The sequence below is a fragment of the Nanorana parkeri genome, unplaced genomic scaffold (assembly GCF_000935625.1).
Source record: "Nanorana parkeri isolate BGI_ZX_2015 unplaced genomic scaffold, ASM93562v1 scaffold235, whole genome shotgun sequence".
Classification (NCBI taxonomy): domain Eukaryota; kingdom Metazoa; phylum Chordata; class Amphibia; order Anura; family Dicroglossidae; genus Nanorana; species Nanorana parkeri.
Genome location: NW_017306503.1, coordinates 502,479 through 523,608, shown reverse-complemented (window position 1 = coordinate 523,608; position 21,130 = coordinate 502,479). Strand labels below are relative to the sequence as shown.

The 21,130-nt window shown below is 45.1% G+C and overlaps 1 protein-coding gene across 1 annotated transcript in view; it reads left to right on the top strand.

Annotated features, from left to right (window-relative positions):
- YAP1 (Yes associated protein 1) overlaps positions 1–21,130 on the top strand; it is a 78,542-nt gene that overhangs the window by 45,367 nt on the left and 12,045 nt on the right. The window contains exons 3-4 of the mRNA XM_018556354.1: positions 8,807–8,919; positions 16,896–17,009. Coding sequence (XP_018411856.1) covers positions 8,807–8,919; positions 16,896–17,009 — 227 coding nt within the window. The remainder of the gene's footprint in view (positions 1–8,806; positions 8,920–16,895; positions 17,010–21,130) is intronic.

Genomic DNA, 21,130 nt, shown 5'->3' with positions numbered 1-21,130 from the left:
TTTTGTCCTGTACTCGCCAATACCGATACTGGAAGTCCCATTAAGGAAGCCGTCACCAGGTGACGAGAAAGCATGGAGCCGTCTTTCTGGCCAATTAGTATTTGGGCAAATACTCATACCGATACTTAGCCCGATAGGGGTACTTCTGGTATCATAATGCCGGGTGGCGAGTCATTACCCCCCCTCCCGGCATCCTGATTGGCCAGGAAGCTAGCTCCATGCTCCCTGGTGATGAGCGAGCATTGAGCCGGCTTCCCGGCCAATCGGGAAGACGTGCGGTGAGTCATTACAGGCCCCCGGATTCCTGATTTTCTGGCAAGCCGGCTTCATGCTCCGGTATCGGGATAAGTATTGGTATGAGTACTAGACCAACTACTCAGTACCGTTACTAGTATCGGTGCATCCCTATAACCATATTGATCTAGATGTTTGTAAACTTGCTTACTGAAGCTGCCCATAGGATGTACTTCCTCATTGCACTTCCTTGTGTAGTTTTGAGAAATGGAGATTACATCACATCTAGAGCTGCAGCTAACGATTATTTTCAAAATCGATTAGATAGCCGATGTATTAAGTTCGATTAATCGGATAAAAAATAAAATACATTTTAAAAAATGGCTCCAGTGATGTGACTACTAGTTTGTATTGAGATTGCAGTCCATCACAGGAGCAAGCTTGAAGCGGTGGAAGTAAAAATGACAAAAAAAAAAGTGTGGTGTGCAATATAGTGAAATGGAAAGTGTAAAATTATTGTGCAAAGTAACATTAGAGATAGATCTCTTCCCAATCAGACATTTGTATGATCATGTTCACTTTAAGGTTCCTTTGTGTCCGTATCCATGACTGGGCTCAGGACTAGCAGGAGAGTAAGTGCTGGAGATCTGCTGAACTGCATGGAAGCCATCCACTGGCGTCACAAGGAAATCAGGCATCAAGGCTTTCCAAGCTGGTCTCTGTGACCTTCACAGGGGGGGCCTCTCAAAAGGAGAGCTGTTCCTCTTGTGCACTAATAGCAGGGAGGTCAGCGCTGGCTTTGTTCAGCAGAGTAGAAAAGAAAAGCAACAAAGAGCAAATGGTTTGCTTCATGTAAGCAACTGCTGAGTCAGATCCTCTGGGGACCACTGTTCGCTGAGGAGTCTGTGCTGGAATGACCAGCAACATGTGGCATTCTCCGCTTGTTCCAGGACTGCCGTCATAACATTGACTGTAATGGTGATGTAATGGAGTGCTTGTATCCTTGTACAGTGCTGTGTATGTACATATAACTACGTATGTCTTGTATACACATGCGCATTGTCTCTTACAGATCTTCACTCTACCTTGCTGTTAAAAGCATGGTCGTATTAATATGTTGGGGTTCTTCCCCCATCATAAATAGCAAGGTCTCCTTTAATGTGTCATGGTGCCTCCCTCATCATGAATAGCAAGGTCTCCTTAACATGTTGGGGTTCCTCCCTCATCATAAATAGCAAGGTCTCCTTAACATGTCGGGGTACCTCCCTCATCATGAATAGCAAGGTCTCCTTAACATGTCGGGCTTCCTACCCCATCATAAATAGCAAGGTCTTCTTAACATGGGGTTCCTCCATCATAAATAGAAAGGTCTGCTTAACATGTCGGGGTTCCTCCATCATCATAAATAGCAAGGTCTCCTTAACGTGTCGGGGTTCTTACCACATCATGAATAGCAAGGTCTCCTTAACGTGTCGGGGTTCCTACCACATCATGAATAGCAAGGTCTCCTTGATACGTCAGGATTCCTGTTGCGATCCCAGACTTTGCTCAATATCCCAGTCCCAATCTCGCTGGGAGGATAGTGATGTCACCCTCGCCTAGGCACCACAGGCAGGAACTGGTGTAATACTTTATAATGGGGAGGAGAGGACCTCCTTCCTTAATAGAAGGGTCCCCTTAAAGCATGTCTAGTTATCTCTGTATTGAAAACCGTGTTCTATATATTGTACACCAAATCTACCAGGGGACTCCGTGCACATTGCACTTGTGCCCATTAAAATTTGTGCAGTAGTTGGTGAGCAGCATTGTTGTCAGAAAGCTTGTCCCCTCCTCTCTCCACTGCTATCTGACAACGCTGGATGAAGGAGACGGTAGTGCTGACTAACAGCGTTGGGGAGACTGGGCCCCACAGACCGCATACACAGCCCCAAATTGCTCCGCTCCCCCACCCCTCCTCTACTCGGAGGAGATTACTACAGTAGAATCTGTAGTTATGTTAGGGACTAAAAAATTCCATTTTAAAATAATTTTTGTATGACAAATGAAAAGGATTTCATAGGAATGTTTTTTATATCTGATTTCCAATTAGCAGGTGGCAATTTAGACTTTTTTCCCCCACATATAGTCTGGGTTAGGCTTCACTGCTTTGCTGAAAAAGTTCTGTTTTCCCAGCTGTAGCTCAAATTACACCCACAGCTTAGTTAGAGGAGTGCTACAGCCCCCTCTTGCTGCTGCGTACAGTGTTCCAGTTAGCAAGAGACAGTCTGAAAGGAAATTGCAACTGCCAGGCTATTGCGAAAACCAATTTTGCTCTGTGAAATCAGTTTCATGATTTATTAAGCTTTACAAAAATAATGAGTCTATATTACTTAGAGTGTGTATGTATGTTTATATGTATGTATTCATATGTTTATATGTAATATAATGTGTGTGTATATACACTGAGTGGCCAGATTATTATGACCACCCCATCAGTACTTGGTTGGGCCACCTTTTGCCTTCAATACTGCGGTGATTCTTCTTGGCATTGACTCCACGAGATGTTGAAAGGTGATGCGAGGAATCTGACACCATGCCTGATGAATAGCACTGTCCAGTTCTGTGAGATTTGATGGTTGTGGAACCAGCTGCCTGATGGCTCTTTCAACTTCGTCCCACAAATGCTCAATTGGATTGAGATCTGGTGATTGTTGGGGCCACCTAAGCAAGGTAAAGTCTCCCTGTTCTTGAAACCACTCCTGCACAATACGAGCACTGTGGCATTGTTCATTGTCTTGTTGGAAGAAGCCATCTCCATTGGGATACGCCATCAACATGATAGGATTAACTTGGATCAGCAACGATACTTTGGTATGTTGTGCTATTCAGATGTTGTTTCACACAAATTAAAGGGCCCAAATCATGCCAGGAAAACATGCCCCAAACCATAAGCCCTCGTTCACACCTGACCGTTTTGTAGCGCGTTCTACGCTCGATGAACGCTCTACAAAACGGTCAAAAAAATAAATTGCATTGTATTCAATGGTCTCGTTCCCACCTTGCCGTATTTCCGCCCGTCCCTAACGCCCTACAAAACGGCCCACGCCTGAAAAGGTCCAGGTACTACTTTGGGCCGTTTTGTAGGGCGTTTTCCATTGGGATACAGCCAAGTAGCCTTCGGAATCGCGCAACTTTTTTACCGCGGATCGCGACAGACGCGCTTATGCAATACGCCTAGGGGTGAACGAGGGCTAACACTGCCCCCACCAGCTTGAAGGGTTGTACTCATGCATGCGGGGTGCACGCTTTCCCCTCCAAATTCTCACTCTGCCATCTGCATGATGCAACTGGAAACGTGATTCATCGGACCACATGACTTTTTTCCAATGCTCGACTGTCCAATCCTTGTGTTCCTGTGCGAATTGGAGACTTTGTTTTTATTATATTATGAATATATATTTTTATTTTATTATATTTTACTATTTTATCACTTTTTTTTTTTAACAACTGGAAATAATACAATTTCAGCATTTTTGGTAAGGCAACTAATGCTGAAGCGATTTTTAATTTCTGGCCATGTATACATAAGCGGTACCCAGGCATCTGTCTGACCATTGCTGGGTTACCTCGACCAAAGAGCTTGGCCAACACTACTGTACCTTTTTAGGAGCAAAACCGAAAACTCTAAAATAACTCTTCTCTTAGAAAAAAATGATTGCGGTTTCATACATGAGGCTCATCGGTTCCCTTGTGGAATGGAAATCGCTGCAGCTTCATGCTGGAACATGTTACCTCATGGCCCATGTGTTCTGCACAGGGGTCAGTAGGTTTCCTATGAAGGCCGGCCTGTGCTTTGTTCCATACAGAACATAAAGCTGCTGTGGAGAAGCTGTGCCGTTTTGTATGTGTTTTAAGCCGGTGGTGTCGGGTTGGGAGCACACTGACTCATTCTGGCCCAGTGTTTACTCCATATGTTTAGCTGTGTCCACAGAGTCACTTTGTCCCAGAAGGGAGGACGGGGATAAGGAAGCTTTTATTTACCAAGTCAATATTCGTAGGGTTTTTTCAGTATACCTTTTAAGACTGGATGCGTTGCTCACCCATCCTGAACAAGGAAGCTATTTAAGGTGACCGGGCCTGTGAATCATTGCCTCATAATCTTATATTTTCAGAAGATGATCTGCTTCTGGTAATTTTGTACAAAGCCCAGTTCTTGTCATTCCCGTCACTGTTTTCTTTCTACTCCTTCCCTAGTACGATAGAGCGGCCCAGCTCCAGTAACTGGAGTGACCCAGCTGGGCGGGCAGGCAGGCCCGTCGGTTTGCAGTGTTTTGAATGGGAAATTTAACAGGAGAGTGTAGTGGATCTTCACAGAGTCATTCTGGTCCATATATATGCCTGGTATAGGCAGGAACATGCAATACACTTTCTTCTATTATCTCTTATTTTTGGTGACCCCCTGTGAGGCAGTGGGGTGAAGGTGATGGGATTTTTGCATAGCTGGTGCTCCAGCACACACATGACACCACCTGACATTTTATTTGCAAAACAGAAAAAATGGTCACCGGCACTCCAAGTTTTCTTCCAAATGAAGTCCTTTTATTCATTCTTGCAGGTTATCACCATGCGTGGCAACGTTTCGGAACCGGTCACTTTTGTTTGCCTGATGAAGGGACCGGACAGGTCCCGAAAACGTTGCCACGCATGGTGATATGACCTGCAAGAATGTATAAAAGGATTTGGGAAGAAAACTTGGAAGTGCTGGTGACCATTTTTTCTGTTTTGCAAGTATTTGGCGGTTCCATCCGCGGCCACTTCAGCACCCCCCCAAATTATATGGGGCTTCACGGTCAGGAGTGCGGTTGGACTCTCTATTTCACATTTTCATTTGGGCTCACAAGTCTGCCCAATCACCCGCATCTGTTTCTCATGATAGCTTCATTAAAATGACGCTAAACGCACGCTCCCCTGCACCATACCAGTGTTTCGTCGGCTCTTGTATGTAACTGCCATCGCCGGCTGTTTAAAGGAGAACTATGGGGTCAGGGCTTTTCCCCCATAGTTCTCCGAAGTGTAACGGGAGCACACAAACTAGCGTCCTCCCGGCACCCTAGGCTCAGTATACTGTAGCTCGCGGTATACTGAGACAATTATGTCTGGATCCGCCCAGCTGCGTGAGTGATAGCTGGGTCTGCCTATCTGTACCCGCCCCCTCCCCCGTACGTTCCGCCAGTCAGCGCTGGGGAGGGGGGGGATCGAGAAGTGAGCGAACGCCGGTATGTGTTTGCTTACTTCCCCATCTACTGAGCCGACCTGTGACAGTCTCATTGTCACAAGTCGGCTAGAACTATGAGGTGAGTGAAAAGCACTCACCTCATAGTTCTCCTTTAAATAGGTAATGTGCTGCAGCAGCCGTGAGTTTGGTGTAACCGCTTCAGGATGCCGTCGTCTTTTTTCTCCCTTTTCTTAGGTGTTCCTCAAGCAGTTAAGGTTTAATTCCTGAGTTTAGTGTCACTAGGCAATGAGGTTTGTATTGTAACAAAATCTGCTTGTCTTTTCCTATTTGCTATGAAGTGGTAATCAACATTTCTGAGCTTAAAGCATATCTAAACCCCAAAACAAAAATGTAATATGTTACAGCTTACCAATCTTTCAATGAGGCGGCTGCATTGGTTTTCTCTTTCCTTTTGTTTTCACTTCCTGTCTTAAGCTGGCCATACACCTGTAGATTATCTGCAGATTTCCTATGGTCAGATGGAAAAAGTGATGCAGATTCCCCCATCTACGCTACACTGTGTGGATGATGGAATCTCCCGCTGGGCCAAGCTTCAGCATCTTGCTCGTTGGCCCCACTGGCTGTCAAAACACCTAAACAATCTGATTGGATGCAGGCATTGTTCAGGTATTGAGAGCCAGAGGGGCCAACTAGTAAGATACTGAAGCTTGGCCCAGTGGTAGATTCCTCCATCCACACAGTTTAGCGTAGATGGAGGAATCTGTTGCACTTTTTCCATCTGACCATAGAAAATCTGCAGATAATCTATACAGTATGTGTATGGCCGGCTTAAGGGTGGCTCTTCTATATGAAGGAGCAGTGGCGCCACCCTTGGACAGCAGTGTTGTCACCCTGTGGAGGGGGTAGTATTAGATGCTCTATCAGATTTAGATGGACCAGACTAACAAATTTAAATCTCAACTCCCGATAACACTTTTGAAGCAGTTACAGCGACCGTTTTTTCCCCCCTTTTGAGATAAACGCTTTACATAAATAAGAGCTGACCCCTGTCAATTGTGTCTCAGGCCAGGTTCACAGCTGGGTGATCTGTGACCGCGTGGATATTGTACACAAAACTGCACGGATGGTCACGGAATCACACTGGCGATGCCATTATTTTCTAATGGCAACAAGCAGATTGCGCGATTCCCCGCGTGCAGTCGCGCACGATATGGTTAAAGAAACACACGTGGCGTGTCGCAAAAAAAGGGTACATGCACCTTTTTCCAGCGATCTGCTGCTTGGATGTAATCCCATTGAAATCAATAGGGAGGCGCGTCCCGGGATGGCACAAGTCTGCACCAGCCCTCAATCCTTGATTTGCCAGTTTTGTTGGTCAGCTTTGCCAGGCAAAGGCCGCTGAAAAATAAGACTTACTGGCCGGATCACCAGGTGAGGAAAGGGAATAAAGAAAACGAATGCAGCCACCACATGTAGGAACTGGTAAAGTACTGGTACATTTTTATTTTGGGTTTAGATACAAGTTAAGCTGGATGTGATTTCTGTGTGTGATGAATATTCGGAGCTGGCTCTGTATTGTGGGAGGTAGCTCCGGCTGGTACTGAATCTCCTAAATATGGCGCAGATTGGATTTGAAAGCTGTGCAAGATTACAGGTTCTGGCTGATGCAATTCCCATTCTGTACTGCTGAGGAAACCCACTGCAAAGTCTAAGCAGAGGGCTGGCCAGTTTTCGAATGGGATTCTGGCGGGATTCCCTATCCGGATAACTGGTCACTGGGTACAGTCTTCTCAGCAGAGCATTTACTGCATGGATGGAGGAATGTGCACTGCCCGCTGCTGTATTCAGAGAGTCAGTCTCTGCTTGACCAACAATCCACCCAGCTCCTTTGTTGTTGTCAAGATGGATGGGCTGACAGGTCCACACATGGCTTGAATTTTGGCCAATTCAACAGGAATTGTGTTGTGCTGTAATTGCAAATGGCTACCTGCAGTTAGGCCTGGTTCACACTGAACGTTTTGTAGCACCTTTTCTACCCTAAAAAAACGCTAAATATATGCCCCCCAAAAAATCCCATTCATTTCTATGGCCGTTCACACGTGCGTTTGCTGTATATTTGCGCGTTTTATGCACGTTTGCTCTTTAACATCAATGAGCTACAATTTGTTGACAAACGCGCAATTTAATTTATGTGCATCAAAACCGCACAAAAAGTGCATCAAAAACGCTGTCGCCTAGGTGTGAATCCAGCCTTTGTGCCGGGTGATGTGGATGCCAATAGCTTGTGTCCAGAGGTGATCTGTCCCTAACTGCAGGTAATCTCCCTATGTGCGGTTAGGTCCAAACAGCTGTGGTCCTGGTGTTGCTTTGTAAAGGGCTCTATATAAATATAAAGGTGTTGCTGGATGTGTAACTGTAGGGCTGGGCTCTGCGTTGGGAGTTCACGGAGCACCCTACACATGCATAGTGTGCGTTTCCGGGGCGGGGTGTGCCCGTGTAAGACTTGGAGCCTGATCCTATTTACATACAGTAATATGTACACTTATGTTGGGTGTTCCCTGAGCTGACAAGATTACATTTATTTGGCACAAAACGTAGGAGCGGGCAGATCCTCATGCCAGCTAGCTGTCAAACATGTCAGATTTATGGAGTTAATATCATGCTTGCACCAATTACCTTTTAATGCCATTCATTTTTAAAGTGACCCTGTCACCAGGTGCAAAATATTAAAGCAGAACCCCCCCCCCCCCTAAAAGATGAAGAATATCGGATTATTTTTTTGCGAGTGGGTGGTGTGTTAAGAACTCGGTAGCAGAACTCCGGTGCCACACTTTCAAGTGCCACGGTTATGGGTTCTTTGCTGGGTGCTGTAGTTTCTCCCATCAACCTCCTACATTACCGCTGTGTGCTGCAGTGATATCCGGTCAGTGGGAGGAACTACAGGGCTCAGCCGGGGCTCGCTCTTGGACATACCCAGAAGAATCTGCAGCAGTGACTGCCTCTTCATTTACAGGGGGCATCAGGGTCAACTTTTTCCACTGGGGACAGGGTGGCTGTTGCAGCGTACCACTTTATTTAAAGTTTTCATTCGATTGGTACCTGGTCGGGAATTAAACACTGCTTGGTAAAAATACACTGCGGGTAGAGTTCTACTTTAAACATCGAATGAATATGTTATCTGACTGAAGTGCAGTTGCCATGTTTTCTGGATACACGGCACTCTCTTGATCTCTTGTTGCTGCTGAGAGGTGAGCTCTGTACACGCTCCCTCTATATTAGGATATAGTTACCACCTATAATGGTTTCAGCATAATTCCGTAACGCACATCTAATGCTATATTTTCTTTCCCTTTTCAGCCATATTGAACAGACCACCACATGGCAAGACCCTCGGAAAGCAATGTTGTCACAGATGAATGTCTCTGCTCCCACCAGCCCCCCAGTGCAGCCAAACCTTATGAACCCAACAGGTTTGTAGTCACATCGTCCTGTATCTGTATGTTTGTGATGCACTCATGTGTAGAAATCCCACAGAAACGGTCTACCTGTCCTCGAGGTGGAGAAAATGGTGTGAGAGGTTGAATGAGTATAAACTTGGAGATAGGGCTGCAACCTATTCATCAATAATCGATCATGAGAATAGTTGCCAACTATTCTCATTAGAGCTGCAGCTAACGATTATTTTCAAAATCGATTAGTTAGCCGATTATTAAGTTCGATTAATCGGTTAATCGGATAAACAATAAAATACATTTAAAAAAAATGGCTTAGTTAGTTGGTTGGATACCGTAGCTCTCTCCTCCACACTGGGAGGAGGGCACAGCAAGCACTGGGCGGGAGCAATAGCCAGTCTATTAGCTATTGCAATGTGAAATGGCCAATAGCAGGTTTGCTATTGCACCCGCCCACTACCTGCTGTATTTACATTCAGCTGCCGTCTGTGGAATCTTCCCACTGGCTGCTGTCATTCCCGGGCTGAAGCTATTCAAGCGCCATGTGCTTACAGTACAATTATTGATTTTTTTTTTTTTAATAAAGGTGGAAAAAAGTCATCTTGGGTTATGGCCTGACAAATTCTCCTGAGGGAGGGGCGTTGCAGTGCCATTCATTTCAATGGCACCCCAAACGTACCTCCCACCCACAGTGTGATCACCCGCACTGGAACGCACGGTATCTCAATGCCATGCGTTCAAGTGCAGTGTGATTGCAAAAAAAAAATTGTGCATGCAGTTTTACTCTGAAACTTTGTTTGCATTTGTGTATGTTATTTTTAATTAACAATGGTTTTGTTTTTTTATCCGATTATTTGCAAAAGCTGGTCAACTATTCGATTATAAAAATAATCATTAGTTGCAGCCCCGGGTGTGCGTGTGCGTGTATTTAAAAAAAAAAAAAAAAAAAAGTCCAATTCAATGCTTGTAAATCTGATACCTTTTTGCTCTTTCCATTTTTCATAATATCCATGTCCCATCTTGCTTATTCGGGGGAGGTAATGGAGAATTGCTTCCACCCTCACAGGAAGTTCTTTGTAGGCACTACTTTCTTTCCTTTCCTTTCTGGGAACTGGGCATGTAATTGGGTGGTGAAGCAGATCTCTGCTTCATCAGCTTCTTTGGGGTCCCTAGGTGACATTAGGGATCTACCAGACCCCTGATATCTCCATAAAGAGGACCTGTCACATTATATTTGCTATTACATGAGGGGCTTGTTAGCCTCTATGTGATGGCAATAAAGTTAAGAGTAAGTTTTTTCTTGCATTTAAAATTTTTTAAAGTCCCCCATCCCTACGTACACACACATACAAGCGCAAGCAGGTGCCGCGTGCGCCTTCGTGCAAAAATGAAAATTGCGCCACAGATGATATATATCGCAGCGAACGTCGGAGCGTGAGCAATAATTTTAGGTTCATTAATCACTGGTAACACTAAACTGATGAGTCGTAAAAGCTTTTAAAGCGTCGCCTATGGGAAATTTTGGGTACAGTAGTTTTATGCGTTTTCACTGGCGTATGCAATTTAAAGGCTTGTCATGTTTGGTATCTATTTACCCGACGTGACCCCGTCTTTTATATTCCACCAAAAAATTGGGTAATAGATTCTGTTTCTCTGCACTAAATTTCATTTTCGTGTATTTCATCCTAAAAATACTGATTTGATAAACATTTGCACAAATACCGTATGACATACAAAATTGCAACTAGCATTTTTTTATTCTACAGGGCCTCTGCTTTCAGAACATATACCCTTGTTTGGGGGATTTGAAGCTGTTTTGTAGCCAGAAATTCAGATTTTAGTGTGTGTGTGTGTGTGTGTGTGTGTGTGTGTAAATAGTAAGAAATTTCTCCAGACAGCAAGTGGCTAAAGCTTTGAGCTTGGGTCCTCTTTCATTCCCACTGGTGATAAATTGCCATGCCCATGGTTGGCTGGCGGTCACATGGTGTCAGCCATAAATTCATGTTTGTTTTCATTGGTTCCATATAGATTTGTTTGCACAGATTTTTACCTTGCACAGGAAACGCATGTTTGTAGTAAAAATCCGTCTCGGTGACCTCTGGCACAGAGGTGGTAAATATCGCTGCTTAAAGTTCACTTCTAATTCAGAGAAAAGCACTTGGTTTCAAATGACAGCCATAGTTTCAGTCCGTATTTGAAGCATTTCTTGCTCTGTGACTGGTTATCTCCTCCTCGGATGGCTTTGCCGCCTTCTGGTTCCAGCCTTCATATTACCACTGCAGGTTACAGAATGAAAGGAGGCGCGGGATAGGTGGAATCCACCATTAGTTACACTGAGCAGTGAATGAACTGAATAGTAATCTAGGAGCGGTCATTACTTGTTTGTTCAAATTGCAGCTCTGTCCCCTTTATCCTTCAATACCTAATAGGCTCTGACCCAGTACAAGCATGTGTATATCAGGCTGTAGGATGTGACATTCACCAGCTTGTCCTTGGTCAGCGATTCGCAAGTTAGCACCCCATAGCCTGCACCTTAAGCCTTAATTCACTGCTAGTAACAGCCGGCCCGTACAGATCCGTGCTGCGTGCACAGCCGTATCGGGCCGCTCTTGGGAAGGACAGGTGCTGCGTGTAATTAGTACGCAGCCCCTGTCCTCACTTGGAGTACGCGGCCCTACGCTCACCCCAACTGCAGGTCTGTGCAGGTGTCCGTACTCATACGCTGACAGGATGGATCCTGTCTGCGTCCGAGCAGGGTCACGTGCACCCGTACGGATGTGCAGTTCGGGTGAGCATAAGGGCCGCGTACTCCAAGTGAGAATGACGGGGGCTGCGTACTAATTACACGCAGCACCTGTCCTTCCCCGAAGCAACCCAATACAGCTGTGCACGCAGCACGGGTCTGTACGGGCTGGCTGTTACTCGTGTGAATGAGGGCTAAATATCAAGTTGAAAATGAAATCTATCTGAGTACCCCAAAGGTGGACAAACTGTGGCCCTCCAGCTGTGATGAAACTACAAATCCTATCTTGCTCTAGAAGTCGTGGCTGTTGTTATTGCAATGCCTAATGGGATTTGTAGTTTCACGAAAGCTGGAGGGCCACAGTTGGCCCACCCCTGCTGTAACCAGACAGGTTCCTGTTAGTATATGTGATCCCCTTTCCACTAACCATATCCATAGGAGTAAAAAAAAAATACTGTTATTTAGTTTAGAAGCAGTCACATGACCATTTGAGTGCCATATCATTGAGGTCTCGGGGGGGAGGGGGGACGTAGAACAGAGTGCTTGTCTCCTGATGGGAGCTGCTGTCAATCACTAAGGGAGGGCTGACCTATGGGTGTGTAGCATGTGATGTCTCCAGCTTACTATGAGAAGATGATGTGTACAGGGTCCATCCCTATTGACCGCCACCACTGCTCAGGGCCAATATGTAACTATCAGCAATGGTGTAGGCAGTGGTGCCGCCGCTGATTACATACTATTGATGATCACATCTCCCCATGAATGTGTAATTCACACAGTGGGGGCACACGTGCAGAATGTCTGAGGGCATAGTGTATAATGAGCAAGCTCTGCCCACTATTACAAATTGTTTATATGTAGGCCCTGGGCATGGGTGGCCCATCTCGGCTTATACAAGGGGTATGTCCATATGATCTCAGGTGCAGTACAGACAAGTTTGTATGTAGGATCTTGCTGGCACCATACGCCTGTGTGCATGAGCCTTGAATGTGTTACTGCGCATCTGTCAAGGAAGCTGACTCCTCCTCCGAGGAGCAGCTGTCAATCAAGCTGAGCAGGGCGGGCCAGGGGGGACATGTCAGCAAGACTGATACCGGAACTGCAGGCACACTCTGAGTCAGCACGGCGCCCTGTAGCTCATGTTTACAAGCTATGGGAGGCAAACGTACTATGCCAGGACTATGCCAGCACGCATGCTCTTGTGTACCCGGGACAGCACATGTACAAGACTTGCTATTGACTCAGCAGAGCCATAAAAACCTGACCGGTTCTAAACCTTATCTGCTCAATTCAAAAGTCAAATTAATACATTCAGGGACCGTAACATTAAAGCTGAACCCCAGCCTTACTTTTAGTCTTGCAGAGTTGTACGGAATTTGCTTATGCTGACCTAACTGCACACCGCGAGCTTCTGAAAGTGTGCATTACAGCTGTCTGCTAGAGCTCGCCTCATTTCCTGGGTAGAGGACATCCAGCACCATTTAGCTCTACCCTCCACCATTTAGCTGTACTGCTTCCCTCACATAAAAGGCCAACAAAGGGTCTGAGGTATGGAAGTCTTCTTGCTGCGTGTAGCAACCCGTCATCTTCACTTTGTTATTTTTACTCCATGGTTGTAAATAAATCAAGGAAGTTTTTTTGGTTGTTAGGAACAACTCAATCCTATACCTTTTACCACACTATTCAAACATGAGGCCTGGAGCCATTATTGAATACCTATCCCACGCAAACCTGAACATGCCAGCTGAGGTTTGCGTTTTCTTTATTGTGTTCTTTGTTTAAAGATTTGCACGCCAAATATAAAAACCCCCCCCCCATACATACCTATACAGTCCCCCTGCATTTCTGTCAGATAATGCACCACTTCGCGTAGAAAATTGTTGCAATGACAAATGTTTCAGCATTCTCGTGTTTATTTCTTTTGTTTGTATTGGTATGACACAAAATTAACAGGTTTTTGACAAAACAAAATGACAGCTTGTTGGTGCAGCCCGTCATTCTACTGTTTTCAGAAAAAGAAATGAGACCTTCAAAGAACAAAGTACAGTCCCTACAGTCACACATGGTGGAGGTTCACTGATGTTTTGCTTTGCTGCTTCAGGCACTGGATGTCTTGGCTGTGTGCATGGCATTATGAAATCTAAAGACTACCAGAGAATACTGGGGTACAATGTAGGGCCCAGTGTCAGAAAGTTGGGTCTCCATCAGAGGTCATGGGTCTTACAGCGGGGCAATGACCCAAAGCACACATCATAAAGCACCCAGAAATGGTTTCAGACAAAGCGCTGGAGAGAACTGGACTGGCCAGCAACGAGCCCAGATCTGAATCCCATAGAGCACCTGTGGAGAGATCTCAAAACAGCAGTAGGGAAAATGAACCCTTCCAATCCGAGAGACCTGGAGCAGTTGGAGAAAGAAGAGTGCTCCAAAACTCCTGTAGAGAGGTGTAAGAGACTCATTGATGGTTACCGGAAGCCATTGATTTCAGTTATTTATTCCAAGGGCTGTGCTACCAAATATTAATTGAGGGTGCCAATAATTTTGTCCAGTCCATTTTTGGAGTTTTGCGTGGAATGTGTCAGATTTGCCTTTTTTTTGTTTTGTTTTTTTCACTTTTTTGTGTCATACCAATACAAACAAAAGAAATAAGCAAGAGAATGCCTAAACATTTGTAATTGCAACTTCCTGGAACTCTGACACATGTGACCATGTACATCCTCTTTGGGGATGAATATGCCTTTTCCTGAGATCTCGGGAGATTACAGATGAGATTTCCCAGTAATGCTCTGCTGATGTAACCTTCCAGGATGCAATGCTTGGGCACAGTTACATAATTTGTGCCAGAACTGGACCAGGAAATGGAAAAACAATATTTGTAAATAAAATAAAAATGTTTGTTTAGGTAATGAATGTAAGGTGGTTTCATATCGGCATGCAGAGCTGTATACTGGTGTGATTTTTAGTCAAAGGGGGTAAAGGTCAGCATTAAATGCAGCGTTCTTTGCTATATGCTTCCTTTGCTCACCTCCACTTCTTCGAGATCTGACTTTTATTTCCAAATTGAATTAGCCCAAAGCCGGCCATAAATTATGCAAAATTCGGCTGGTTCTTCAGGAATCAGACTAAATTCACGCAGTGGGTGCCACAATCGGGACCGTTTCGTCCAGGATCCCTTGATCAGCTGACCGAAGTTGCTGGTCAGAAATTCTTTGAATGGACGGAGCCTGCAAAGGAAGCAGCGAGGATTCTTCGATCAATGCTGGTAAGCTTTAATAGAGGAATCTGTTCCATTTTTTGTTTAACCCGCCAGCTGAACGAAAAAAAATAGAACAGTGTATGGCCAGCTTAACGCCCAAGGTTATGGGCAGCCGGATCTGAATGGGCCTGCGTCCATTTACATCCAGTTACCCCCGACTCTGGCCAGGTCTGGAAAACAAACAGAACTGAGATCTGTTTTGGTGGACATGATTGTGCCGGATCCGGGGTAATCTGATGTGAATGGACACGTGTCCATTTACATCCAACTTTAACCCTTTGTTAACACCCTGGTGTTCGAATCTAGTTTGCACTGTGCTGGTAGATCTCATCAGTTGTGGACAGGGTTCATTAGCGTAAGCAGAACGTCCTTACAGCCCCATTCTTAGCATTTTAGGGGGAAGCTAGATCGGATTTTTTTTTTTAAATCAGATAGTTTTTATTGATTTTTCAAAAAACAGACAAAAACATAACAAACATACGAGAGAGAGAGAAAAAAAAAAGGGTACAAAGGAGTTGCACTTTTAAATGACAATAGCCACACGCCCAACGGCACAAATATCTTGTACACTCAATACCCCTCACTCCTCACACCTACTGGTACAATATTAGTGTGACAGGCATATCGAGTACCCCCCTGAGGGTAGTACACATACAGGGTGCTTACTCAGGCGCCTCCCCTCCTCGAGAGGACAGCCAGTTGGACCACATAGACTCAAATGTTTTCATATTACCTCTCTGCTGTAAAGTGACACGTTCATAGCCCACCATCTTATCCATTTCTCTAAGCCATAACTCCAGTGTAGGGGGAGAAGCGGAGATATACCTACGCCCCACCAACCTTGATGCCGTGAATAGTGCTCGTTTAATGGCCACAATTGTATGTGAAGCTAGATCGGATTTTAGTCGCGTTTAAAGTGGAAATGCACTGTACACTTTTTAAAAACAATGTTGTTTTTCACTGAGAAGAACCTCCTCATAGAACACTTAGTTTGGGTAGATATTTTATACCAGATACCTGAAGTTTTGCTGACATTACTAATTGGAATAGATCTGGAAGTGTTCCCCAACCTATACTAACCACCGACCGTTCTTGTTTTGCAGGTATCCTAATTTCACACCCATAGATTTTAGTGTCTCCGCATTGCAATTAAAGTTGTAAAGTCCCAGCATATCCTCTCGTGTTTTAACATCAGCATTGTAATAGGAACACATACTGGAGTTGTTTGTGATAATACAATCCAAAGCTTACTTCTGCCTTTTCCGTCTGCCCATCACTTTCATCAACTTCCTGGATTCCCAGTGTGCTTTACGTCTCTTTCCCTGCTGCTTGGTGTGATGCAATCTTGATTTCTCAGGGCTATATATCCCATCATGCATTGCTTCCCGCAAGCAATGATGATGTTGAGTGGTACAGAGGGCAGGCTCTGTAAGAGCTGTGACACAAGGAGGGGCTGAGTGAAATGGATTCAGGGCATTGAGGAAGTACATCTTGTGGGCATCTTCAGTAAGTAAGTTTATAAACATATGGATGGATCTAGTTATTAGGAGTGGGATAGAACTTATGAAAGTTCAATATAGAAATACAGATTTGTTTTTAGTTTTTTACCATAGATCCCCTTTAAGCTACATATGTTGATATTCGAGACTTTCAAGGATGGGTTTTGGAGATGCTAATCTGTTCCTGACACTCTTGCCCAAGTCATCTTTGTAGAACCTCATTCACAAGTCACAGGCCAGGGGCAACTAGAGAAGTTAGATGACAACCCCCACCAGAAAATAAAAAAAATGTGATTTTAAAAACCGCCAGATCTGCAGCTACAGACTGCTTTTTGCATTTGGGTTGGGTGCAATGTGACTGGTCTGCTTTGGTGACCTGTTTCCTTTTTAAGATCACATTGGTCTTTTCAGCAGTAAAATGAACAAATATTTGCATGTCAGTCACGATGCAAAAAGTTGGTGGTGGTTGTAAACCCTTCGTTTTTTGTTTTTACAGGTCCCTTGCCAGATGGGTGGGAGCAGGCCATCACTCAAGAAGGGGAGATTTACTATATAAACCACAAGAACAAGACCACATCGTGGCTAGACCCACGGTTAGACCCACGCTTTGGTAAGGAAGAATCTGGTCCTTTGTATGCTTAAAGTGCAACTATGAGAATTAAGTATGCCTTCAGCCCTCTTCAAGGTGCATCTAGAATCCAAACCAAAAATCATTCTGTGCCCAGCAGAACTGTCATTGGAAAGAGCTTTGGAAAAATGCCTTATTTTATTTTTTCCATGTAGTTGGCAGTTTTTTTTTTGGTGTTGGTTGGGGGGGGGGGGGGGGGTGCTTAGAGCCTACCTCTGGGCACAATTGATTTTTGTTACAGCAGTAGAAGACACTTTATATTAAAAATCCACCTCCTGTGATGCATGCTATCCAATCACATTCATCTTTTGTTTAGCTGCAAGTGGAAGTAGAGCTCCCGTTGTACTTCTGTGCCCACTCGGATGTAAGCGCTGCAGGTGTCCTAGACACCAGCGTTATGGTCACATCTCTGCCCCCTTTTCCTCCTAGTTATTCATAAAGCACACAGCCCAGGCTCTGTTTTGTGAATGGCCTGGTGACGAGGGAGGCAGAGCTGTGACTAGTGCTGAAGTCTATGAGATTTGCAGCACCTATGTCTAACATGGTATGGGAGTACAATGGGAGCTCTACTTCCAGCAGCATGTAAACAAGATCTGCAGGATTTCTAAGATTGTATTTATCATGGAAGGTGGCTTTTATACGAGCAGAGTATTCAGCAGTTGTAATCTTAGTAAGTTCACTGTGCCCGGAGTTGGGCTTTTAAGGGTCTGTGTCCCCCTGGCTTTTGTTCCCATCAAGCTGGTTTTGCATTCCCATACAACTCTATGGAAATTCAAACGCTGCTCAAGCAGGTCATATGCACCTGCCAATTCTGAAGCTTTTAAAACCGATGTCATGCACACAAAAGCCTGTGCAAGTATTCACCCTGAACTTGCAAAGGAGTTTTAGACTAGTGGACTTCATGCAGCCTATTTAAAGTGCATCTCTAGGTTAATCTTTTTTTCAAGGACCATGGGGAACAAACATAACCACCCTCCAGAAGGAAGGACGGTGTCCGCACCAATTCAGAGATGATTTGAGGATCTACAGCCGAGTGATGCACACATAAGATACATTTTTGTTAATATTTCGGGTACTTGAATGTATTTGTAAGATTGAACTAATGAGTTTACTGTCGCTTTAAATTTGGATAGAAATGAAGGGTTAGACCTCCTGTCAAGTTTTTGTTGTGCGGGTACCAATGGGTGGGATTCACCCCTCATTGTCACGGAGATGTAAAGTGAGGGTAAATCCAAATTTGTTGACCCAAGTGAGTGGTCCTTAGAACAAGAGGTAAGTGGGAAATCTTCCAATAGGCGCACCTAAGAGGGAGATCACGCCCTAACTTCCTGTTGTGTCTCTGGAGCAGGAAGTGAGATTTCCCTAGTGGTAAAACAGCAAAAAAATAACCTAACTTGGTTTTAGCCTTTTCCTGCACTATCCTAAACTAAAACATTTTTGGCTAGGGCAGCGGTGGTGAACCTACATCATGCTTGCCACAGCGGGTACGCGTGGCCCTTTCTGCTGGAACGTGAGGCCAGGATTATCAAAGGGGCTCCTGGAGCCCGGGGTTATATAGGAACAGCCAACTCGTCAAGATCTCCAACTTGTTAGGTCACGTCCGGGACTTGCAAGTAGGAGATTTTGAGATGGTGCTTGTGCGCATGCGCCAGCCGTGGCAGTGTCGGAACCCTGTTGGAGTTCTCCAATTCCCATCAGTGCGCCTGCGTGGCTTCACACTGCTCGTCGAGTTCTCCAACTCCTGTCAGTGCACTTGCGCGGTCCCCCAAGAGCAGTATCAAGTCCTCCATTTAGCATTACTGCACCTGCATGCCCACCCGATGGCATCACATGGAATCTGTTAGCAGATGATGCTCTCTGATTGGCTGCCTTTGCGTTGCACCAACGTGGATTGTGAAGCCGCGCAGACGCACTGATGGGAATTGGAGAACTCGATGAGGATTCTGAAATTGCCATGGCTGGCGCACGCACACTAGCGCCATCTCGTCCAAATCTCCTACTGGCAAGTTACCAGACGTGAGGTAATGAGTTGGAGATTTTGCCAGTTTGGGCACTTGGGCTCAAAAAGATTTGCCATCACTGGTCTAGGAGAATTAGTCTTCAGGGGCCTGTCCATTTTACCTGCAGTACACGCATCACAGTTGCAATGCTTTGCAAGCTCCAGTGCAAAAACTAATAGATGCACATTTCTTATTTTTGCAGCATGTGCGTTCAGTTTTTTGCACAGTGGAATTTGCGCTACTTGTCCTTTTCAGTTCAGTAATCTTTAAAGTGAAGAGACTGTCGCCTGTTTCAGAATCCTCTGACGGAAGCAGCTGTTCCCTGACTCTCATAAGACAAGTAGCTCATCCCTTTTATAGTGTATTAAATCCCTGAAAACTAGTTAAAGCGACTGTCAGGGCATTTTTGATGTTTAACTTGCTTGTCATTACATATTTTCATGATGTGTATACAGTATACTGATTTGTAATGTCTGTCAGCACAGTCATCATCTTTGCTCAGGGAAATACAGTTCAATAGGTCTGATATGGATTTTAAGGGGAGACCTTACTGTTTTTTTTCCTAAAGGCTTTGCCAACGTTCTCTTTAGCAATCATGCGCTGCATACAAAGCCTGAGACCACAGAGGAACGTGGTCAATGTAGACTTAGACAGCCTCTGCGTTCTTCTAAAGGTGTAAGGTTTAGAAACCGAATTGATTATACCTCTGGAATGATCTCTACCTATAAAAAGAATACGCACTCGGACCCTTTAAAATACCATTTTAAAGAGATACTTTATAGCGAGTAATTTCTACCTTTTCTGATACACCTACCCGGGATTCTTCTGTAATCCTATTTTGTAATATAATCTGTGCCGAATGAAAGGGTGATTGTCTACTAGAATGCCAGCGTTTCAGTAACTTCAAATATGAAAGGCATTTGGCTTTGGTGATTAGGCAGCGAGTGAAGTGGAGTGCCCTTTTATTTGTGGTCTTGTTACAGTTTTGTCAGGTGGACTTGGTTACAGTAGCTGCATGTTATCTTATTTAGTACGTACATAGAGATGGTGATTTTTTTTCAGGCTAGGACTAAATGGATTCCAGGGGATTGGCAGTAAATATATTCACCGATTCAAATCAATCACTGCTGTTCTCTTATAGCAGTTTTATAGGCTGATGCTAAATTGTTTTACTTCAAGAGCACTTTGTGTATATCACCGCATCACATTTATCGGGAATTGCTCCAGTCTCTGCAGCAATATAGTAAATTGCATAGTGTTCCCCTATTCACATGAAATGATTCCCTACACCCTGACAGACCCCATTCTGAGCTCTCTATGTATCTGGCAGGAGCAGTTTTCTGTTTGGTTTGCTGGCCTGGCACAGGGTGGAACATTCTAGAGCTGATGAATAGTGTATCATACCTACAGACCGGGCATTGCTGATTGGGGGTGCTGGTTGTAATTTGCTTGTTTTAAGGCAGTGATGGTGAACTTTTTTGAGCCTGAGTGCCCAAACTGGATCACTAAACCAACCTATGTATCTCAGTGCCAACCCTGCAATTGCAAACTCTGCGGGCTCTAAAGTGGTCTGTATTGGCTCTTAGGGGGGATGTGCGGCTCTCGTGGGCACTGTGGGCCCTCAGAGGGGCCGTGTGGCTCTCAGGTGGTCTAAGGGGGCTCAGATATGGTCTGTGTGCTCTCAGGGGGGTCGTACAGCTCTGAGGCGGTTTGTATGGGCTCTCAGGGGGTGGGGGTTGTGCAGCTCTCAGATGGTCTGTATGGGCTTTCATGAGGCTGTGAGGCTCTTGGGGGCGCTGTGCGGGCCCTCAGGGGGGCTCTGCAAGCCGTTAGGTGGTCTGTATTGGCTCTCAAGGGCGCTGTGCTGCTCTTATGGGTGCTGTGCGGGTTCTTAGAGGGACTGTGCGGCTCTCAGGTGGTTTATAAGGGCCCCTGAGAGGCCCCAGCAAGCGGCCTCTAATATATCGGATAATAGGGCCACCGTGGCCAGCCCAGATCGCCTACCGAGCTGACCCAGCATGGTCGGGCATATCTTCACGCGCGCCCATATGTTAATCTGAACCTAGGCTCGTGTGCCAGCAGAGAGGGCCCCGGGTGCCCTCT